General features: G+C 35.5%; 1 protein-coding gene across 1 annotated transcript; it reads left to right on the forward strand.

Annotated features, from left to right (window-relative positions):
* The first annotated feature begins 731 nt into the window (after positions 1-731).
* On the forward strand, positions 732-25,533 carry LOC108717563 (gamma-aminobutyric acid receptor subunit rho-1-like). Its single transcript, XM_041564653.1, has 10 exons — positions 732-1,226; positions 6,096-6,149; positions 14,395-14,501; positions 17,927-17,994; positions 19,517-19,740; positions 20,358-20,440; positions 22,061-22,201; positions 22,480-22,632; positions 23,844-24,040; positions 24,633-25,533. The coding sequence occupies exons 1-10, from the start codon at positions 1,105-1,107 to the stop codon at positions 24,918-24,920; spliced, it is 1,437 nt and encodes a 478-aa protein (XP_041420587.1). The 5' UTR covers positions 732-1,104; the 3' UTR covers positions 24,921-25,533.

Here is a 25,533-nt window from a genome sequence, read left to right on the forward strand (position 1 = left end):
GTGCTGGAGTTACTTTTGTTCAGTAGATCTCCAAGAAGAAATTGATTAAAGGTGTATTTGGAAACCAAATTACTCTGAAGGAATATACATTTTATTTTACATTAAACATTTCCATTTAAAACCTGGCCAGCCAGGAACCAAACATATATCAATGTAAATATATAAAAGATTATTTTCAAAATGATTAAGGTAGGTGGTCACTTATTTAAAATCATAATAATAGGAATTTTCCAAAATCTTCTAGCTTGTATTTAGTGATTCTCCCAGTCTTACGACAACAACTATGTAGAACTAAGTTGGTGTGAGTTATAGTTCTCCAATTTAGGAGTATTACCCAATTGGGAAAATTACCTCTCACTTGATTACCAAATTGGAGAACTATAACTTACAACATAATACTCCCTAAGTTGGAGAATTATACCTCATAAACTTTGTTCTACATTATTCTTGTAAGACTGGGGGTGCTTTAAAGTGCTCCCAAGGAGAAAAAAGAAAGGGCATCCCTGGCAGGTCTCCCTTTATATCAAAAGATTGAAGATTATATTTAGGATGATTTATACTGATGTATTGAGTTACTGATTTTTGCAGAGATCTAAGCAGGTTTTTTTTGTGAATATTCATCTCAAACTGGATTTACATAATCATTTTTCTTAGAATTGATTAATCCATCATCCAACCTTTGCCCTCCAGCTGGAAATCTTTTAAAACCATGTTTTGCACTGTAGGTACTGGTCTTCAGGAGCCTGCGGTCACCAATTAATCACAAAGGAGAGGATTCTGAAGGCTATCACCGGACTGCTGCTCATTACCCCATCCTTTTGTTTGCACAGCACTGCCCCAAGGAACAACATAAAAGCAGTCCAGAAAGAGACACAAATTCTACTCAGCCTGAAAATCCCAGCCATCTGACGCAGAGGGATTTATAGGTTTAGTGGAAATTGCTTTCCCAAGCATCCAGATTAAATACTGACTGGCATTTTATTTCTGAACGGGTAAACATCCTTCTAATAATGAGATGACCCAACAATATCTGAAGGCCCAAATAGATCTGTGTTTTCGGGCTTCTCCAGTGGACTAATTTTGGGCCAAATACTGCTCGGTATCATGCTGACTAACAGTAACCTTCAGACCTGTATGCTTCTACTTCTCTGGGGATGGACTGTGTCAACTGAGAGCAGAACCCAGCAAAGGGTGAAAGGCGTACCTGAGATATATAAACAGGGCAGGTGAGTACACCTCAAAATGAAATGTACATACAAGCAGATATAGTGATCCAAATGCAGAATCTTTCTTTAGTGCAGAATGCAGAATCTTTCTTTTCTGTTTTGCAGCCCTAGTGGCATACTGTTTTGTGTGGGAATGAAGCTTTCATAGGAGAGTTTGACTGCATCTTAAGGGAGTGTCTTTTCACCATTTATTTCCCTCTAGAATTATAAAGGAAGCACTATTTGTGGTAGAAATCATGCCATTTTTTTAGGGGGTTTGACAGACAGACTTTTTTGCTTTACTATATTTTAATTATAGATAATTTATTATTTTGGGACTGTATTCTTTTAATATTACTTGTGTTCTTAATGTAATCATTGACCTGATTATGCAAAAATTCCTAGTGAACGGTATGCCACCATTATATTGTAATTATGAGATAACGATATAGTTTATATTCTAATATTTGCGATCTTTGATCTTTTTAATTCCTAAGTGTTGAAACCCTTCAGCACTGCAGTATTATCTCCTGTCCCTCAGTCTATATTTGGTTTATTTAGTCCCTTTTCTGTGCTGGATACTGGGGCCTTATTGTTTTGAGGCAAGAGGATTTTTATAGTAAATGACAAAATGTGCAGAACCTTAAAAAGAAATCAGTATGGTCCAAATAATGATGTTGTCCCTTAAAACTTGTGCCATCTTTATTAGCGATGTTTACAAAGAAAGGGATTTTGCTTCAAATAAATTGTATAATTTCTCACCCATGATCTCATAAATTAGCATTTGTTTGCGGTTATCAGTGCAACTTTCTGCCCAAACATTTGGTTAATAATATTCCTCTTGAGCTCGACTTCCCCTTCTTGACCAAAACAAAATCCAACCATCTTATTTGCTTCCATTTGCAAAGCCAACACTTCAACTACATCTTCCACTTCCTTTTTATTTTTTTTCATTGTGCAGAGCCGTTTTAACCCTCTGCACTTATGTCTTATGTATATATCATAATATTCCCAAAAAGTATGTATGAGAAGCAGCTAAACTAGCTGATGAAAAGAAAAGGTCGGCCATTTCCTTGGCAGTAGACATTTACAAATTATTGTAGTTTTGTTGCTTAATGAATAGCATTTTCATTTTCCGGCTGGAGAAAGGCAGAATTAAATGGCAAATGGGAGAATGAAATAAAAGTCAGTAACTGAAAAATATTTGCAATTCGAAATTGTAAACCTTTGCAAGAACACATTTTCCTTTTGTACAAATTTAATTATTCATAATAATTGAATAATTAAAATTTGCAATGCAGTAACAGTTTGAGGAAGAATATTACATTGCAAAATGCAAATTTTTATTTTTATTCTACAAATAAAGGGGGTGCAGACCTCTTCTGAGTAGTGTATTTTCGAATACACAGAAGTAACCTCACTTTGTATTCTGTGCATGTTGTTTTGATGATAATAAAGTAAGTGCTGTACTAACAAACGGCAAAGAAAGCAATTGTTGCAAAAAAGTGAAAAAAGAAAGCAAACAAGGGCGGGGGGATAAGGAAGGAAATTGGGTACCTATAATCATGCTAATTACTTTGGAGATTTCAGTACTACCAATGAACTTCCAGAGGGGGCCAGGGACAATATAATATTTCAGTCATTTTACATTAATCCTGTGGGGCAATCTTTCCTAATCTTTGCTTTACATAAAAGTGTTGTACATTACCACTGTTAGATTATAAAAGGGTGGGACAAAATCCTAATGCTGCAAAATGCTGTTGACTGCTATTAGCACAAAATCTAGGCTAATTTAGCATTTGGTTTGGGGGACCTGCTGGGCTACTTGTATGTCCACAGTAGAATTTGGTTTAAGCTTAATTCATACCTTGCTTCATTGTGTTATGTTATTTTCTTGACATTCAGAATATGCCAATTTTAAACTGTTGGGAAGAAAGAGGATTATTTTTCTTGGCTCCCTTTCCACTTAGTAATCTACATTGAGAAGTAATATGGAATGAAACCCTGACACAATTAGCACACTGACATGATTTCAGCAGCTTTTCTAGAGAGTTTATTTCTAAAAAGGGGTCCAGGCTCCAAGTGCAGAAGGCCCCATTTAAATTATTGACCATGACGTGTCTTTCTTGAACAAATTTAGTCTAGTTAATATATGTGTGTGTATATATATATATATATATATATATATATATATATATATATATATATACATATAATTTGCTACAATATGTTTTAAGTAGGTTCATTCTCTAAAAAGAAACATCTTAACTATGAGAATAATATTATTCATTATGTAATCATCTGCTAATATATTAACCTCCAACATGTTGCAAAATAGATTGACTGGGCTAGGAATAGCCATTGAACAGATATTATAAATTTAAAAATGGATAGTTGTGGAATGAAAAGTTAAATAGTTTGTGTACTTCCTCTTGTCACAATATATTAACCACATCCAGAACAAAGGACGGCATACAATGCTTGAAAATAGTAGGACACTGTCATCTGCCTTTTTGGAAAAATGTAATTTAACCTTGAGGAGATTTAGAGGAGGACAAGAATAATTCAAATACCATAAAATACATGTCAGTTTAAACCACTTGTTGCTCTGATGATTCACTGACAGAATGACACATTCTTTGACAAAAGCCTTTGTGTCAGGCTATACAGGCTGATAATCATACCAGCCAGAATCTGACCTTAAGCTTTTAAAGGAGCAGTATACCACCTTGTTTAGCATATGTGCAATAAAATAAAAAATCACATACTTTATATCTATTGTTTAAATAGACCAAACATGGAAATTTAAACTACTCCATGTTTGATATTTGCAAGATAACTAGAATACCAGTATACTGCCCACTACATTCTTCCTTCATTCTGACTGTTTTGTCTTACAGATAAGCAGGAGTCCATTATACATGGGGTTTATCTGTGCTCTAATAACCTATGGTCTACCTCACAAGGAGCAAACGTGGAGTAGCTTTAATTTCCATGTTTGCTCTTTATAGCTCAAGAAATACCAAAAAAACTTTCCTCATTAAAAAAATGATAAAAGTGTGTTCATCACAATCCCATTTGATTAGATTCATGCTACATAGTTACATAGTAAGCTAGGTTGAAAAAAGACACACGTCTATCAAGTTCAACCATTTAAGTCTATATATACCAGCCTAACTGCCTCAGAGAGGGAAAAAATCCTTTCTGATTTCAAGATGGCAATTGGACTAGTCCCTGGATCAACTTGTACTATGAGCTATCTTCCATAACCCTGTATTCCCTCACTTGCTAAAAAGCCATCAGACCCCTTCTTAAACCCCAATTTTGTCAGTCGTTCCTCATAGCTAAGATTTTCCATACCTTTTACCAGCTTAGTTGCCCTTCTCTGTACCCTCCCTAATTCAATAATGTCCTGTTTGAGCAGTGTAGACCAAAACTGTATGGCATATTCTATTGCGAAGAAGGTAATGCCATTGTTTCCATGCCAATATATATCCCTACCTCATAATTTTGTGGAATAGACACTGCCCCACCTCATTGACCCTATAAAGCTGGCTCATGTAAAGTGGTAAAACTGTATTTCCATCTTAGCAACTGAAAAAGCCCATCACCACCTAAAATGTTTTACCTCTTCTTGATAATCAATTAACACAGATAATCTGACATTGAATAAGATAAAGTGCACCCAAAATCAGGGCAGGACAACAAAGGCAAAACACATCAAACTTAAGCAATAATAAAATCTTCAAATGGACAAAGTTTTAACTTATATGTGCCATATGTAACAGTTGGATGTCAACTTCCAAGGAATTCCTGTCCCCTACATTGTCATTAGAACTTTTTAAATTCACAAGTAGCTAAATGGTCAGCAGTACTGGGGTCATGAATTCAGTTTCAACCAAGGGTTGTATCTGCAAGGAGTTTGTATGTTCTTCCTGTGTCTTTGTGAGGTTAAAGGTTACAACACAGGAAGGAAACATTGCAGCTTTAAATAAAACACAGGTTACAACATACCTAGAGTATTCTGGTATATATAAATATACATTTTGTGGGCCTCCTCCCTGTTACCCCAAACAGATATATCCCTACTAACCCCTGTTTTAGAGTCCTGCGCAGAACCAATTTTTGAGACCTGGACTGGACCTAAACTAGCAGCCAGCAGTCCGCGACCTGAACAGGAAGCCGCATATTTACTCTCTTGGACCCACTACCCGACCCAGCCTGCAACTGCCTTATCCGAAACCTGCCTACCACCATTAAATAGGAAGTGCTGTTGTTGCAACCCGGAAGTGACGTCAGTAGGCTGCGACAGAAAAAAGTTTTGTAAAATTTTAAAAGGAGTAAAATCTAGACAATATAACATATAATATATAAGATAAGAAATATAGATGAGAACCGCAACCCGCGACCCTCGATCCATATATATACTCGCACCCGAAAATCCTACCCTCATCTCACAAGGTCCCCGTTTTTTTGCGGGTTTTTCCCAACCCGCTGCAGGACTCTACCCTGTTTCTTAATCTGACTACTCTATCCACACATTTCCTTAACAATTGCATATGGGATAGTGTGCCGGCCAGTTTAAATTACAGACTTATTTTCCTTATTTTAAAAAAATAAACCGTTGTTGTGTACAAACCTAAGCTGAGGTCTTGGAGCACCACCACCACACACATACAACCCTAACCCCCCCCCCCTCCCAATAAGCAATACCTTTCTTTTAATAAAAATGTATGATACAAAAAAAATCCTACAACCCTAGACACAGGTTAGATTTTTTTTTTTGATCTTTGGGGAATTAGTATTTGGAAAAATTCTAATACATACTTGACTCCACACAAGGTGAATATTTGATCTAACACGGTTGTTTTTCCATGTTGTCAATTACAGTAGGCCACACAGACAGAGAAGAGAAGTGCATCAGGAGTCACACAAGCAAGGCAGGTACAGTATATTACATTCTTTATAGAAAAGACAAAATATTAGATGCTTATTGTGACTGGACCTTGTTTACTTGCTGTTGTTCCCATGAGGCAAAGCAGTATGCAGGATGTGTATGTATACTGCACCTTATGTCTCAACTTAGATATTCCTGATTTGTCATTGATGCAATTGTGTTAGCTTCAACTGGCTCAGAAATGTTGCCACAATCGTCATTAGGCACAATGCCACAGAAAAAAGACTGATGTAAAACAAAAACAATTATTTGTGCACATTTCCTAATGTTGCCTCTGATGGTAAGTGTGAAGTATTGCGGCATTTTAGGCTATATATATAATAGGAATCGGTTTATTGCTCTTTTTTTAAAGGGCCAGGGCATTTCATTTCAAGGGCAGTATATGCATATATACATATTTTTTTAAATAGGAGCAAAATAAATAGAACTGGAAATATGTTCTACGTAACTGTTATATTTTTTTTTTTTTACTTTATTAAGCACTAATGGATCATTGTTTTGTTTTCACACTTATTACATCCTCCTAACTCCTCCTAACTCTGTTGCTGTTTAAACAGAAATAATGACTTCTATAAACAACCATCTTTGTTTTATCTGTTTTGGCCTTCAGATAAGCATACCTTCAAATATTAGATTCAAACTATAAGGAAGCTCCATATTCTAGCCTCTAGCTATGCCTAGCTTGGACATGTTTGTGGTGTGGTGGTATTTCCTTGTTTTCCTCTTCCTGCCTTGGCAAAACTGAATGCGGCAGTCTGCTCACTACCCCACCCATGGTCCTATAGGGCCACAGAGCCTGAACAGGTCTTTCTGCCTTTCTTATATACCACAGTCCCTCCTTCATGAACTGAGCCTTTAGTGACCTTTTATTTCTAGGCAAATAATACCTGCCTGGATGGAACACAACCTCTTCCAACTCAGAACCTTTTCACTTGCATTTCTCTTTTTAAAGGTATCTGCACCCTAAGGCAAATGTAAAATAAAAGAAACATTTTTGTTCCTCCCTCATCAGAGCAGCAGTGTATACTGTATCTGTAGTTTCCACAACAAAATTATAATGATTATGGAGAAACATTCACATTCTAAACACAAGACACAATCCGAAAGAAGGATGAATTATTTGTTTGGGGAGGCTACCAATTTGAGGTTTCAATATTTTTATTGGGTTTTCTAAAACATTAAAGATTTTCCATTTTTGACAGATAATGCAAACCAAAATATTATAATAGAGATGCTAATACACTGCAGTTTACACAAAGACAAATATATATATATATATATATGCACAATATTCTCATTGTCCTAGAGTAGTGAAGTATAGAACAGCTAAAGTAGTGTAAGTAAAGTTTTCAATAAGAAAACCAAACCTTGGAGGATTTACAAAACTGAGACGGGAGACTTGTATGCAAATATAAGAACAACAAAAATGAGAAATTAACAGTGAACCACTGTAGCAACCAATTAAACAGGGAAGTTAGATCTGTAATAGTTCTAAGACTTTAGATTAGTGACTAGGATCAATTTGATTGAAAAAAGAGAGCAGATATCTATAAATTTGTTTTTTAAGTGGGGTTCATTTGTTTTAATTCTTATAGTCTCTTGTCAGCAGAGCTGATTTAACTGTCATAAGATAACTTTTATGGAGGGAATAAGCTCCAAAATCCAGAACAAGAATAAAGCCTTTTTTGTAGCAGCTGTAAAACGCACGGTTAAATTAGAAATCATATTATAATTAGATTTACAATGTCTTTCCAAGGAAAAAGATGGTGGCCCAATATTTAATAGGGTGTAAACTAGAGCCAGAACTAAGTGTAGTTTCAATTTAGACTTAGATAAAATCTCTTAATCTTTGCCAGACCAAATTAATTTGGGGAAAATCCCAAAGGTAATGGAAAAGGTTCACATTTTCCTGTTTACATTTGGGGCAAAACGAAGATTGACCAGAACTGTTAACAGTTCAATAAAGCTTCCCATAGCCCAAATGAACCAGTTTAAAATGTTGGACTCTCCAGTCTTCTGAAAAAAAACACTTAATGGAAGAAGATAACTGGGTGGGGATGATATTACATAAAATGTAATTTGACCATTTCAAAGCCATATATTTGAGAGGTTGCTTATATTCAGAAGGGGGACACCATAATTTCCAAGATATATAATTCATGTTTAAGATCTCTAAGTTGTCTCCCATTTTAGCCATCTCCTCAGCTAACTAATGTTTCTGGAGAGCAAAGAGATTGTTGTTGGAAACTGAAAGGAAGCACTCTTGCTAATAGTATATAGAAAGTGGTCACTTATTTTCAAACCAAGCTGATCTTTTCAACCTGCCCAAGTAAGAAGATTCACACTAACCGGATCAACAAAATCTTTAATCATTAAAGGTAGATGCTTTTTGGAATAAGAGAAAAAGGAAGATAAAATCCCGTGTTTAATTTTCCCATAGGAGCTGAATAGGCATGAAAGTTGTCAATGTGTGATTCTTATTATTAACATGTATTTATATAGCGCCAACATATTTCTCAGCGCTGTATTGAAACCATGACTAAAAAAAATAACAATTTCTATGTAAAAATTGAGTCCCTAAACAAAGCATTTACTTTACATTCGTAAACATGAGTGTGGGTTATGGGGAAAAGTTCAAGAGCACTATTTGTGAATTTATCACCCCCAAAGACCCACTTGAGGAGAAAGGTTTTAAAATTGGGTAACATTAAGCCTCCTAAAGCATAGGGACCATATAATTTGGTTAAGGCACTTTGGGGCTTCTTACCACTCCATATAAAACAGTTTAAAGCCCTATCTAATTTCTTAACATCACTGTGTTAAATTAGGATTGGTAAGTTAGTAAGTGGATAATTCAACTTGGGAAAAATCAATATCTTAAAGAAGAACTTTATAACCTGAGAAAATGCCATCTCATGTAGTAATTTAAAACTGTCTACAAGGAAATTGTTAGCGCTTTGAACAATCAACATTAAATAATCAGCAAATGTTAAAGATTTAAGGTGAAATTTATTAATTTTGACACCTTGAAATACTTCCAGTTTGTCTAGGGCTCTAATTAAGGTCTCAAGTGAGATTTTGAATAGGAGTGGAAATAATGGGCATCCCTGTCTAGTCCCTGTAAAAAATATTAAATGGATTTCACACCAGCTCAAATCTGAGAGTTAGGCGAGGAATACAAATGCTTAATAAAGCTATTAAAAGGGCACACAACACCAAAAGAATCCAAACAGTTAAAGACATGTTCCTAGATAACGTTATCAAACGCTTTTTCTGTGTCTAAACTTATTACTGTACATGGAGTCTTATGATTAATAGCAAAAGCAATGACTTGCAATAAAGCTCCATTTTTTTTTTATAAAAAAAAAAACGTTTTGAACAAGATGAGTAATTTTAAATATTCACAAAATATGAAATAGTAGCAAAGGTCCATGCGCGAGAACGAACTAAGTAAATATAAACATTTTCTCAGTATCACAGAAAATAACTTAACGTAACAAATAACATGAACAAATACACCTCCAATTTAGGGGATGTAAAAAGGACCTCACTTTTTCCCTGGAAATAGAGAACATTCAACCCTCTTTAAAAGAGAAGTTATCAAGAGAAATAGAACCATTGGCCAGTGCAGTAAATAATAATCTTTATTATAAAAATAAAGATTCCAACACCATGTCATTTTCAATTGAGAGGGGTGGAGAAATTCCTTTGGAAGAGATAGGGGACCTGCATCTCGACCTTTGCTTACGATCTCAAGAATGGGTAAGATCATTTGTGGGTACCTGGGTTACTTGGCGGGGTCTCTCATACTTTTTTCTTTATGTTCTCTTTGAGGGGGAGACGTTGAATGCCCAGATTTCTTGTTTGTATTAGGAGAAAATGAGTTGTTACTTTTCTGTTTTATAAGTTGATGCACAAAGTAGTTCAGCCTCAGAAGAGTCACTGAAGATTAGAGGTCCAGTTGGCAAAAAAAATTCAACTTCTCTGGATATAGCAGAGAAAAATTAATACCTAGAGATACCAAAGACTGGCAGGCTTTTAAGAATTCCTTCCTCTTTTGAGATAGATTAAATGAATCATTTTGAAAAATAAGAATTTTGTTTCCTTCAAACTCAAGACCTTTGGATTTCACATTTTCTTTCACATTCTAAACAGAATTTTTGCCTAACTAGCTATATAAGAAATATCTTTTATTTTGCACAGCCTATCTATTTTCACTGTTTTTATTTTTATACTGAACAATTCAAGTAATGCACTTTAAACTTTAAAAGCAACTATGTCTCTTCCAGAAGTGACCAGGAAAAAATAATAATGATATTAGGAAGCTGACAGATAAAGGTTGCAATCCGCAGCATGTAGTTTACAGGACTAGGCAAAATATCGGCCACCGCTTCAAACTGTGGGCCAGCGCATACTTTGCACTGCATGGCACGTAGAAACTTCAGGCTGCACCGGAGAAAGGGGATAGTTCATCGATACTGCAGTTCCATAGTCAAGTTGACTATGAAGGAATGCCCGCAGAGGTAATTTCGCACCACAAAGCCACTATTTGAAATTTGCCTGTTACTTCAGACTGCACTTTGTTCCACTTGTAAAGGTCTTAGCCTCAGGGGACCGGGCTCAAAGTATTTCTGAAAATTGTCCAGAAGTTTAAATCCATCACTGCCAGCTTATTTGTGAAAAAAGTGCAGGTTACTATTGCTGTTTCTCTGCCTAACGGGGGTCAACTCCATTCCTGTCTGAACCAGAAGTTCCCTTGTTAAATCTTCATTACATTATTCTCCTCCTGTGGTAGCAAGAATATAGTGAAAACTACTTGTATAGGTGCTTTCATTGAATACCTCATCTCCTTTGCCCCTTCCCATGTTCCATGCTTTTAACAACCCATTCTTGAGTGCCATATTCCACTCCTTTTAATCTGCCATTCATCTCTCCCTGTCTACAACTACATGCTGCAGGGCTGCAGTGATTGCATTTAAATTGCATTGCATCCCTTCTAGCTGGATTTTCTAGTCAAGTGTATTGGGGCCAGAAACCCATGTCTCAATAAAGGCATTTTAAACAGCATAATCTATGGCTGGTGCTGTCAACATCTGTAAATTGTAGATTATCTAGTCATGTCATGGTATCTCATCTGGTAACCCAAGGCTGTTTCCCCTGTGGTGGGTGAGGTCATGTAACATTAGAAGAAGGGCTCAATTTCATCTACATATGCCTGAAAAATAGCTTAGAATGAGATTTAGGGTGAGAAAAATTCTTGGGTTGAATGACTAAGAAGACAATAATGTCTTTCTATATCTAAAGGGGGACCTGCTCAAAAGTTGGGCATCCAAGGGGGGGTTAAGCTGAAACAACTGTTTTAAATGTAGGGGATCAGAGAAAACCTTCTCCTGTTTTTCTGTCTGTGACATTATCCAGCCCAGTTACAGGCTGGAGCCATCCGATTGGCTGGGCGGCCCAGTGCATCCTCGGGAGGGAGTGCCTGACTTTGGAGCCATTTGTAAAGGGTCTCTGACAGAGTTTAACAGGGGTTGTATGCTGAAACATCCAGCCAGAACCAGTTCTTTTGAGACCTTTCTAAGCCTTTTTTTGTATCTTTTATTAATAAACGTGTATGTAATATAAAATGGATGTCTTCTTATTGTTCCTATTTTTCAGACAAAAATGAAATATCATTAACCTGCTTCCTTCTAAAATTATAGGAATTATTGTGCCCTTGTAGCTGGAGCATGGATTTTTTTTAGTTCAGTTCTACAAGTATCTCTTCATTAGGGAATTTCGGGAGTCCATGCTTTAACTGCCCATGTCCATTTGGTGACCTGGAAATCACATCAGTGAGAGTTATAACTCCTAAATCCTGCCAAATCCTGGCAAGAAATATTTGATATTATTTCTATGTGTCAGATTTCTAAACCCACTGATATTCCAGTCAGTAAAAATAGAGCAGAAGATAAGCAGTTTATATGCTTGTGGCATCACATGCCCTGGGCGATCACCATTTGTTCTTGGAAGTGTGCCAGCATGCTTTTATTTGAGATTTTTTATATCCATTCTTAGTGTTGCAACCTGTCACAAAGCTTTATACTGCTCCATGTGCTTTTCTTAGTCTTCTATGAGTTTTTTTAAAAATGTAATTTACAGTATCACTAGCCATTTAATCAAATATTTTTATATAAATTATTTCGAATGTTTTGGCATTTAGGGACCTTTGATCTCTGTAGTAGGGAGTGAAATGTCTAGTGGCCAGATTAAAAAATTGTCGCAGCAAACTGAATATTGAAGCAGAACAGGAGCTAACTGAAAACTTGCATTCCAAAATACTGCTATAGTCTGCTTATAAATAAGTTTTAAACTAAACCCTAAAAATTACTATGGTTAAAAATGCCATATTTTACATACTGAACTTATTGTACCAGCCTAAAGTTTCAGCATCTCAATAGCAGCAAAGATCCAGGACTTTAAACTTGTCACAGGGGGATCATCATCTTGGAAAGTGTCTGTGACACTCACATGCTCAGTGGGCTCTTAACAGCTCTTAAAAAGCTATGTATTAAGTACTAATCAACCTTATATTGTGACATTTCCATTCCATGTGTACTGTATATTGTGAGTGGGTCCCTAAGCTCAGTAAGTGACAGCAGCACAGAGCAATGGCAGTGAATCAGCAGAAACGAAGATGGGGAGCTAGAGGGGGCATTTTTGGAGACACAGATCTTCTCTGATAAAAGGCTGGTATAGAAACCCAAAAATTTACAACATTTCTGCCCTAGGTTGTTTGTTAAGTTTTACTTTAGTGATGGTCCCTAACTGGCCATGATAAGGGGCTCGGAGCACTGGTTGGGGTCCTGGCTGAGGGCCAGTTAGGGTGAGATTTGGAGGGAAGTCCTGTTTTCCTCCACTTGATACTCCTGGAATTATGGCTGATACAGCAATGTTTTATATACTCATTCCTCGTTATTAGTTTTATTAGCTAAGCCGGATGAAGTCAGACCTCAAGGAGACTTGAACTATAAACCACTGCTTTAAGTCGTTGTAAGTCCTTTAAATATATCCAGATGGAGTCTCGTCTGCCATGTTTCTACCCACTGTCTTACTTAAAAGTGTGATTCACCTTCAGGTTAACTTTTAGCATGTTATAGAATGGCCAGGTATTAGAAACTTTTAAATTGGTCTTCATTTTTTAATTGGTATAGCTTTTGAATTATTTGACTTACTCTTTTCATCCAGCTTTTACTGACCCCAGCAGCTAATATAATATTCCTCTCTGAAGCTACAATTTTACTGTTATTGTTATTTTTTATTGTTTATTTCTTTCAAACCACTGCCTGGTAGCTAGGTTAAATTAGACCCTAGCAACCAGATAGTCCAACCACAATGCCAAGGACTGCTGAACAAAAAGCTAAATTATTCAAAAACTGCAAATTAAAAATGATCAGTTGCAAATTGTCTGAAAATAGCAGTCTATTATACTAAAAATTTAATTAAAGGTAAATAATTCCTTTAAGTGATCAAAATAAAATAAAAAAGCTGGTTTTCCACACCTTTACTATGGTTAACCAAACATCGTATGCAGTGCTATTTCCACTAAGCCTAAAAAAACAGTGGGCCCTGTCTTAAACTATGTATCACCCAGTTTCAAGTTTTACTATACTTTTACCAATTGTATTTAAAGGGTATTTAAAGAGTAACATCGAAATTGAGAGTGTTTGAAAGACAATATAATGTATTGTAGCCATCCACAGGTAAAACTGGTGTGTTTGCTTCAGAAACACAACTTTAGTTTATATAAACAAGCTGCTGTGTAGCCACGGGGGCAGCCATTCAAGCACAGGCCACATAGTAGATACCAGATAAGTTCTGAAGAATCCCATTCTATATTACAGAGCTTATCCGTTATCTACTGTGTATCCAGTGCCTTTTCTCCTTTTTCAGCTTTGAATGGCTGCCCCCATGGCTACACAGCAGCTTGTTTATATAAACTATAGTAGAGTTCCTGCAAACACACCAGTTTTACCAGTGCAGCACAAAAAACACATTATATTTTCATTACTTTAAGATACTTTCATTTTTGGTGTTACTCTTCCTTTTAGAATTTCTTAATTTATTTCAATACCCCATGAATGCAATAGAAACAACAATTTTAATTTAAATTGCTGCTGCGGCAAAAAGTAAAGCTAATAGGAGTTGCAGGTTATGGATTCGGATCCTTCTAACCTCTTCATGTTTCTGTAGTGCTGTATTTAAAAGAAGTCCTGACATCACTAAGTCTCCACTTACAAAGTCAGAGCAGCTCCTCAGAATAGATGATCATGATTTCACCATGAGACCTGGATTTGGGGGTATGTATGGTTTATGATATTAAGAACATGTAAATGGGGCTGTTTGTAACTGTTTTTTAACATTTACATTAATGTATGGAGGTTAGGAAAACAAATTCACTAATTAAATCTTTTAAATATAATTGATATGCATCATCCTTCTACTGTTATGGCTGGAAATAAATAAAGTCATAATTTTTGCTGTAGTGGAATACTTTCTTTTTCTGGTAAAACACTTTTTTTAATTTAACTGGCCCTGTTTAAACATCTTCTCAATTTCAAATTGAAAAAGTCAATGGTGCAGGATTGCTTACCATAGGAACTCAACGACCATGAGGCAAATTTACTAAAGGGCGAAGTGACTTAACACTGGTAAAAATTCGCCAGCATGATGTCATTTTGGAACTTCGCCGATTTACTAATGGGCGCTGGCGTAAATTTGCTAGCGAAGGAGATAGACTCTAGCGCTACTTTGCACTCTATCGCCAGGCGAATTTTCGCTCTGGCGTATGGACGTAACTACGCAAATATTACTGAACATTTTACTGAACGTTACCTCTTGCGCCAGACTTGTACTTTAACTTCACGCCATATGATAATTATTTCAATGTTTTTTATTGGGCAATTTTTAAATTTTACAACACAGACTTTGCATAAAAGTCAATATATATATAATGTACATAGCCTTGTTTACTTAAATGCTTAATAACATATACAGCATTTTAACATAACATAGTTAAAGATACAGTATTTCTTGTATAAAGAAAGAAACTAGGCCTAGGTTTATATAAAGCAAATTGTCTCCTTGCAGGCCTTTTCGAACCATAAAAACTAAGAAGTCCAAGTAGAATATAATAATCAAAAATAAAACATTGTAATAGTCTTTAAGCTAAAGTATCATCTCAGAATACATTTTACTCTATTTCCGGTATCACCTTCTTTGTATCAATCCTTATATAAAGTATTCCAGAGAAATAAATTTAAGTTTTAAGTGAACCAGAGCTTTTTCTTATACCTATTTTGTGAATTACCCAAACTGACATACAATACAAAAAAAAAAAAAAAAAAAAAAAAAAAGGACTACATCTACAACTAAACTACACTAAAACTACACTTAATTTGCTGTAAACCATATTTGTTGCATTAGTAACTTATAACACAACCATTGTGAGAAAGTATCTTCTTCTTTCTAGCAGTATCATCCAGAGTCGGCGAATATACATGCATACATATGTAAGAGGATAGTAGATAGAACAACTAACCAATTAAATCTATGAATAATTTTGTTTCAGGATAAACCAATGACCACATTCTAATTTTAGCCATAAATGAATCTAGAGATCCAATTTTTGTTGCCCACGCCTTTTCTGCAGAAAGATTAAATTCTACCCTTTTTATTATCTCCTCAATTTTTGGGATATAATTCAGTTTCCAATTTTCTGCTAATAGGATTCTAGTGGAGACATAAACATGGTTATGAATAAATCTTTCATATGATAATTAGGCATCACTAGCATAACTTCGAACTGCTTATCGTATTATCGCTAGCGCAACTTCGCAAGCGTTCGGGAACCCTGGACGCAACTTCGATTTTGATGAATTAGCCATGTCCTGGAGAATCTATGCCTGGCGAAGTGTTGCGTCGTTGGCGCAATTGCGGAGGTAAGTAAATTTGCCCCCAAGGGTCTGTACCATTGTACTTCCCCCTTCTATAGGGCAAAACTACTCTATTGCACTTCGCCTGGTCTGAGGTGGCGAAGGCAAGTCTGGTGCAAGAGGTAACGTTCAGTAAAATCTGCATCTTAGTGAATTTGTGTAATTACATCCATTCGCCAGAGCAAAAATTCTCCTGGCGTTACAGTGCGAATTAGCGCTAGAGTCTATCGCCTTCATTAGAGAATTTACGCCAGTGCCATTATTAAATCAGCGAAGTTCAGAAATGACGTCAGCCAGCTTCAGTCACTTCGCCCTTTAGTAAATTTGCCCCTATATGTAGCAATGGTGCTGGATCTGGTAACCCTTTTTTACATGCATCAGTGGTGCTGCATCTCCAATTAGCCAAGCTTGACTGGATTGGAGATAAACAAGTATTTATTTTAAGGCAGGTGATATAATATTCTACTTTTCACCCTTAGAACAAAGTCAATTTTATGATATATTCCCATTAAAGGGGAACTGTCACCCAGACTTAAAAAGCTGTATAATAAAAGTATTTTTCAAATTAAACATGAACCACCAATTTTTTTTTTAATTATAACAAACATAGCTGTAAAGGTATTTAAAATCTTATCTGTCAATCATATACTGCCTACCCTGTCTCTATGCCTCACGCATAGAGGATGGCAGGCACTTTTACTTTAAATTCAGTGCTTCCTAGATGCTGTTGTTTTCTTCACATTCCCCATCCATCCTCACCATCTATGATTGTGTAGCCCAGGCAATATGCATGGGTATCAGATGTCCCATTCTGATATGTAAACAAGGAATGATGCAAAGCTTGTCTTAATAACATTGTTCTTAAAATGGCTTCTGCCTGCTTGCAGTGATGTGTGTAATTCCATAACTGAAAAAAACAAGATTTCAGTAATTTCTACACTTTAAGCAAAGTTATTTTGCTTGACTAATACTACAGAAAATAATTTGGAATTGGTGTAACAGATAATCTGACATTTTAATAAATCTGCCAAAAATGTTGCAAATCCCAAAATGTTCGAGTTCTGGGGTAGTATATACAAAACTGGGTATACATTTATCCTGCAAGGCATACTAGGAGTATTTTCAAGTTTACTATATATTCTGCTATTATTATACTGCATGTATTCTGCTGGGTTATTACAGCATATGTAGAATTGGTCCTAGGATACTATGAAGGACTTTTTATAGAAAATGCCTTTCATTAGCCTACCCAAACTTAAAAATCACCCTCTGCCTATGTTTACAACAATGCCATTTGCCAAGGATTTTTAGCAGCTTTGTCTATAGACTACAGAATCTAATTTACAAATATTTTAAAAGCCATAGGTTGAAATATAAATGCATACTCCTTGGTGGCTATCTTGAGTGTTTTGTCAGTAGCCTTATGGGGAGGAATCACAACACTTGGGATGGCATTTACTAAAACACAATTTTTTTGTCACCAAAACCCCTAAAAAGTACAATTTAGAAATCCTGATTTTATGGAAAAAAAATCAGTGTAAAAAATGTGGTACCAACAAAGAAAAAGGCATATACATGCTATTATGTGATGGGAAAAACAGGACTATATTCTTTTTAATTTACTGTATCAAACACACAGTAGTATTTTTAGTGCCATCGTTCACAATATATTACACTCACATTAATTTTTTTTACACTCACAATCTTTTTTTAGGGTATAGTGAGCTGCACTGTATTGATCCCATTTTTTAATATGAAAAAAGTATATAAATATTTTTGCATATTCATAGGTCCAGCAATTCCGGTGGGAGTTGATGTACAAGTGGAAAGTTTAGACAGTATTTCAGAGGTTGATATGGTAAGTAATTTGTCATCTTATTATTTCTTTATGCAAACTCCAAGGCACCCAGGAATAATTTAAAAACTTCTTTTTATTGCACCACATGTTTCAGGACATTGCAGTATACCTTTTTTCTGGTCACATAAAATCCAACTACATCTCCCACCTTCTTAAAAAACCACACCACTGCTTGCACATGATCAGCCTTGCTATAATTTAATCCTTCATTAAAAAAAGCAACGTTCATCTAAAAAGCAACGTTCATCTAAAAAGCACTCAAGGGACAAAGAGATATTTAATCCCTGTAGGTTTTTTAGTTTAAGGTATATATCACAAAACACTATTTTTGAAGAAGATATTTGTCCATATCATCTCCTCATTTTAAGATGGGCACCTGATTGATTATCATTGTATGTAATTCAGATTTGATAGTGCATCTCTGAATAATGAACTGCTAATGGATGTTCAGCTCACATTAATTTGCCCTTGATAAAACAATCAATCGTAGATTTTGGGGCAGATTTATCAAGGTTCGAAGTGAATTTGAGGGAATTTTCTAAGTAAAAAAAATCGAAAATTCAAAGTAATTTTTTGGATACTTCGACCATCGAATAGGATACTACGAATTCGAATTCAATTTAAAGTAAAATCATTCGAATATTCGACCATTCGATAATCGAAGTACTGTCTCTTTAAAAAAACTTTGATTTCAATACTTCGCCAAATGAAACCTGCCGAAGTTCTATGTTAGCCTATGGGGACCTTCTAGAGCATTTTTCTAAGTTTTTATCAGTCGAAGTAAAATCGTTCGATCGATCAATGAAATCCTTTGAATCGTTCAATTGAACGATTATAATTCGACCGCAGGAGCGACAAATTCGATGGAAAAAACTTCAACTTCGATATTCGAAGTAGAAGTATTTTAATTCGATGGTCGAATTTCGAAGTATTTTTTACTTCGAAATTCGACCCTTGATAAAACTGCCCCTTTATATGAGATTGATGTTCCCGAAACCTGATTTTAAACATCCAATTCTTTTTTTCAAACATAATGCAAGGAGCATGAACACTAAGTTAAACAGACACAAAGGGGCATATTTATTATGCTGTATAATAAACAGTGGGATAATACAACACACATCGCCAGGCTTCGCCATGTAAAAAATCTTTGTACATTTTTTACGTGTTTTTTCTTGGAGTGACTTCTGCTGGAAACAATATAAAATAACTGCGTCAAATCTGGCATTCGCATGGCATAAAATTACACACACCTTGATAAATTCGACATTTTGCACAGCTTTTTACATTGTTTTTTTGTTGAATTTCATTTTACACAGCATAATAAATAATTCCCAAAATGTAGTGCAACAATTAAATCTACCACATATATGATACAATATGATATAGCTATAGCTATATACTGAGCAAAATTAAGACCAATGGATCTGCTGTGTATGTTTGCCAGAGGTATAACATTATTCAGACTCAGGAGAATATATAAGTGTAATGGAGATGACATTGGAATATTATATTTTTACAGGACTTCACTATGACTTTGTATCTCAGACACTACTGGAAAGATGAGCGCCTGTCCTTCCCCAGTTCCAACAATCAGAGTATGACGTTTGATGGCCGACTAGTCAAAAAGATTTGGGTTCCTGACATGTTCTTTGTTCATTCCAAGAGATCCTTTATTCATGATACCACAACAGATAATGTTATGCTGAGGGTTCAACCTGATGGGAAAGTGCTGTACAGTCTGAGGTATTGATTTGTCAATACCATATGAATTACATACCACACTAGTCTTACAAAGAACGGGGTTGAAACAAACTATGCCATGAATTATTTATGTACATAGTGCAGGAACTAGATCATGTTTTTTTATACATCTCTGCTACACAGTGCAGGAATTTGACAAGAATAGTAGTAAACACATTTTCATTACAATTTTTTTATGCTGAAATAAAATGAAAGATGTTTTATTAGGTAAAAGCTTAGTATTAATATCCATTTCAATTTCAGAAATCCTATATTAAATAAAATCTCTATTTTTCTTAATTCATTGATTTTGCGCAGCGTTATCATAAAAAGTAAGTGCCAACAAAAACTGAAATTGACTTAAAATATTGAATATGAATCTGAGAAAGCCTTGGGCAGACCAAAAATCTAAATATCCTTTGAATGCTGTATCTAACCTTGTTTGATAGCCGTGCATATATTTATATACAACCAAGGGACTTCAAAAAATCTATTTTATATTAAATATATAAACTGTTCATAGTGAAGGCACTATCAGCTTCCTGTGGAGGACCAAAAAAATGGAATTCATTAGAATTTATTTCTTAAAATAACAGCTTTTTTTTTTTTTTCATCTTTAGGGTCACAGTGACCGCAATGTGCAATATGGACTTTAGCCGTTTTCCCCTTGATACCCAGTCCTGCTCTTTAGAGATTGAAAGCTGTAAGTATGGGGTTGCTCCAAGGTTCTGTAATCTGTTTGCTTTTGTTCTCCCTATACATCCTGTTTTTGTGAGACCATCTAAATATGTTTATTCATCCCTTCACTATCTATCTGAAATTCTTACTCATACAGTATTTCCAACTGCCTCCTAACTATCTCCTTCTCTCCTCTACCCTCTTGCTGTTATATTTGATGGCAGGCTTGTTAAATCTGTTCACTGCACACTGTTTGGGTGTTATCTTTGACTCTTCCTTTTCCCTCTCTAATCACATCACTGCCATAGTCCAAACATGTTGCTTTTTATTAAACTGTTTTCCAAAGTTAATAAATCTCCTATCCAGCAAAACTCCTGCAACCTGCTTGTAGCTGACCAACTTAATTCTTTCTTACTTTGATGTATATTTTGTATGTTGTTATGTATGTTCTGTTATTGTATTTTTCCCTGTCAATTCTATAATGTATTGTTTTAATTTACAGTACTATTGAAATACAAATTACATATACAGCTGAGGATCAGCAAACCTTATATTCAGATTACTGGAAGTCCATCTCACATAGGGGCAAATTTACTTACCTCAGAAATTGCGCCAGCGGCGGCTTCGCTGACATCGCAACACTTCGACCAGGCGTAGATTCGCCAGGACAACGCTAATTCACAAAAATCTGAAGTTGCATCCAGAGTTCCGAACGCTTGCGAAGTTGCGCTAGCGATAATACGATAAGCAGTTCAAAGTTACTCTAGCGATGCCTAATTAGCATACGGTGTGAACTTAAAGTACAATGGACGTATATGTTGCAGTAACTACATTACACTACACAAGGCGAGGAAACCTTAATAAGATAAAATAGAGTTGTTATATTGCCTTACACATGTGCCCACTGTATAGTTTAGGTGCCATATGTTAGGAAATGTAGGGGGGAAGGAGGGAGCCCAAAAAAACACGATCTTTTTCAGCCTATCACCCTGTAAAAAGTAAAAGACGCCAGCGTTTTTTGGGACTTTTCAACTTTTTTTTGAGGAAGTCCTATCTACTCTATTGCACTTCGCCTGGTCTGAGGTGGCGAAGGCAACTCTGGCGTAAGAGGTAAAATCTGCATCTTAGTGAATTTGCGTAGTTACATCCATTCGCCTGGCTTTAGAGTGAAAAGTAGCGCTAGAGTCTATCTCCTTTGCTATCGAATTTTCACCAGTGTTAGTCACTTCGCCCTTTAGTAAATTTGCCCCATAGAGTCCATTTAAAGCAAATAATTAAAATGTTTTAAAATGATTTCCATTTTCTGTATAATAAAATAGTACCTTATATATAAGGAAACCAGTATAGTATAAGTACTTTGTATAGTAAACCAGTAACTAAGGTGCATGAGTCCATATTGGTGCAAAACATTCTATTGGGTTTATTTCATATTTGCTCAGTTTTTTCAATTTGACTGAATTACGAACAGGCAACAAAATGACCCTTCTGTCATTGCCCTAAGATAGCAAGCAGTTGAGATCACAACCATCAATATCAGTGCAGGTTATATCATATGTCCCATTGTCAAGGAACAAACAGCAAGCGTTTCTTACATGAATGGTAATTTTGAGCTATATATCACCAAATATTTGCTCTCTCATTTCAGATGCATACACAGAAGATGATCTTATGTTATACTGGAAGAATGGTAACGAATCATTAAAAACTGATGACAGAATTTCATTATCACAATTCCTTATTCAGGAGTTTCACACAACTACAAGACTTGCTTTCTATAGTAGTACAGGTAAATGCTCAAATTGCAAAAGATGCAATTTTCACAAAATGCACTAGAGAGAATATATTAAGCAATTGAAACAAACTAAGCCCAATATCACAATCAGATATACAGTAAATCAAGATACTGCACAAGGTTAGAGAACCTGCCCTATTATAATTTACAGTATGCATTACCAGCATTTTTGAGTCCTCCACTATGGGCTAGGTTATTTGTTTTATTCAGTAGAGCTAGCTCTATGTCTCCTTTGGTTTCATATGGACACGTGTGCTTCTTCTTTAATCTAGGGTGGTACAATCGCCTGTACATCAACTTTACATTACGGCGCCACATCTTCTTCTTCCTTCTGCAAACATACTTTCCAGCAACCTTGATGGTGATGCTCTCTTGGGTGTCATTCTGGATAGATCGCAGAGCAGCCCCTGCCAGAGTTCCCTTAGGTAAAAAAAAACTGGTTGGATTCATAGAAATAGGAATTTTCACCTTAAGGCACTGACTACATTCACATCATTGCATTTAGAGTTTGTATCAAATGTTACATATTCTCTTCATCTACATAACATTTGCTGTCATACTGATTTCATTTGTTTAATATGAGAATCAAATAAAAAAAATTTCAAAATAAAATAAATAGAGAGTTTCACTGTGCTCTTGGAATTTCTTGTGAAAACCACAAACCATAATATATTATGTATACACTCCATGCATGGAAACATGCTGCCTTTATCATTGGTAAATTATTTCACAAAAACACATAAATTTTGCAATATACAGTATTAGGGACTTCACAACAAGTGATTCAATACATACTCCACATTGTCCTCACTTACTTGCATAACATTAAGGGGGTTATTTACTAAAGTCCAATTTTTTCTGGTCGAAGTTATAAAGGGGAAAACACCAACCATTGTTGTGATATATGATAAACTTTGTAAACAAAATGTACAAATTAATATATGCCAACAGATATGTTTGTGTGGATGGTTGAAAAGCTTGTGACTATATTTAGCAACTCATTTAACCCTATGGAAATAACCCAAACGTATTTTATTGAAGCATAACATACACAATTCATGGCCCTTGCGTATCATAAATACATGCTCCCTGATTAAGAGCCTAAGAATGCCATTTTTAGAATATGCCACTCTAAAAATACATAGTAATAATAATAATAACAGTTAATGATTTCTGAGATTTCACAAAACAATGTGGCAAATAGCTAATGGCCTATGCCTTGTATCAATGTGAGTTGCCCCCCCCTCCCCACTAAATTGTAGATTCCGGAAAGGGGTGGGGCTAATCAAAAAGTTGGTGGGAAATTGGACAGATTGATAACACCTCAAGTTCTAAACAGATGTGGGTTGGACAAGTCAAGGGAGTGGTCTAAAATTCTAATTTCAGTGTTCAAAATTCTGTATAAATATACAATATACACTATATAATATAATACAATAAAATACTGGAGGATGCTGAGAAAGCATTACATGGCTAGTTTCAGTGGGGACAACTAAGAGGAGGAGCCTACAAAGAAACCTTGAAATTTTATTCGGTGTCTGGAAGTAACACTGGATTGCAATACTGTTGTAGTTTTATTCAAATAGTACTGAATAATAAAATATGTATAACTCTTTTAAACACTTGCGTTTTACAGGTATAACCACGGTATTGACCATGTCTACCATCATAACAGGATTAAATGCCTCCATGCCCAGAGTCTCATACATCAAAGCTGTGGACATTTACTTGTGGGTTAGTTTTGTGTTTGTCTTCCTATCGGTGCTGGAATATGCTGCTGTGAATTATTTGACCACTGTGCAAGAGAGGAAAGAAAGGAAAATGCGGGAAAAGGTAACATTCCAGCTGGTGAATATAATAATATATATAATAATATATATAATAATAAATATATATATATATATATAGTCCCATATGTGGTGCACTCCAAAAAATAATCATGACATGCCTGGGTGCTGTCTCAGACTTCGTACATCAAGATTCCAATGAAAGACACACTCCAAGACTGTGGTGAAATGAAGGAATTTTATTGTCAGTGTTCCTGTTTAATTACTAGTGAATTAGCCAAATTTGTGGATGGGAGTTAGTTGGAGGTTTTTTTTTTGTAAAATATGAGAAAAAACGAGTTTTAGTAAATAATCCCCCAGTGCCAGCATTAAGATGCTGACAGAGGGGTTATTTCAGAAAAAATGCAGAATATTTAATGGATTGTATTTGGAAAGTTTCTTATTTGAATATGATGAAGTTTATATTAAATTTTCATTTTTGTGATAGTTCCCCTTTAATATTTATAAGCTTTGGCTTGGGATAAAATATATAAAGATGAAAAAGCAATAATTATTGTAATCATTATATAGAAATTGAAACTACTAGTTAGTATGGAAGAAAAACTATAAAGTAAACGGATGCATTTGTCTCTTTCTAGTTCCCTTGTACTTGTGGAGTACCACAGCCACGGTCCATGATGGACTGCAGCTACAGTGATGGGGAGGTAAACAATCTTGGCAATTATGTGTCTGAAAATGGAGACAAGGAAGACAGGATCATGGTGCAGCTAGCACTCAACGCAGAAAGAAACTCAAACAGAAGGAAGAGTCAGCGGGCATATGTCAGCCTTCGCATTGACACACATGCTATTGACAAATATTCAAGAATAATATTTCCAGCATCATATATTTTATTTAACCTGATATACTGGTGCATTTTTTTGTAAGCAAGTATATTAAAAGACTGGACACTGGACTTACTGCACCAGAATACCAGTATATATTATTTTGTGGATCACTTTGTACAAATCCAATATACAACGAAAACAGGAAGATTTCATTTTGTGCTGCTTCACCATGCCAGCAGCATCTCAGCTATACTCAGTCTTTTTTAACTGAATTTCACTTTAATATCTCACATGATGTATATTACTTTTATATAGTAGATATGTGACATACTAATGCTTAGTCAAGGAAACTTTCTGTGCAATACACAGCAACCCTCCTACAGTGATGTTGGCTTTTATATGCCCAACCGCTGCTTGTCTTCTGCTGCTTACATCATTTCTTGTAATCTAGATTATCATTTTTTGCACAGTATATGACTAGTTCTTCTATGAAAGTAAATATTTGTGAAATTAGTTTTTATACAGTCAAACACTCCGAGCTTTTTGGATCCAGGTAATTTAGCTCCTTATAGTACATCAAGTGGTTGTGGGGGAAGGTTAGCACTTGACATTTCAAAGGCAACTCCAGCTGTCCAACATTCAGGGCCGGATTTACATAGTGGGCGCCCTTAGGCCCACTGCCGTTTGTTGCCCCTGTCCCCTCCCCTTTATT

Source organism: Xenopus laevis, chromosome 5S (assembly GCF_017654675.1).
Source record: "Xenopus laevis strain J_2021 chromosome 5S, Xenopus_laevis_v10.1, whole genome shotgun sequence".
NCBI classification, from domain to species: domain Eukaryota; kingdom Metazoa; phylum Chordata; class Amphibia; order Anura; family Pipidae; genus Xenopus; species Xenopus laevis.

Coding starts and splice junctions, on each gene's coding strand:
- LOC108717563 (XM_041564653.1), top strand. CDS start 1,105: ATGCTGACTAACAGTAACCTTCAGACCTGTATGCTTCTACTTCTCTGG. Junction 6,150..14,394: donor GAGTCACACAAGCAAGGCAG/GTACAGTATATT, acceptor ATGTTTCTGTAG/TGCTGTATTTAAAAGAAGTC. Junction 22,202..22,479: donor TGCTTTCTATAGTAGTACAG/GTAAATGCTCAA, acceptor TCTTTAATCTAG/GGTGGTACAATCGCCTGTAC.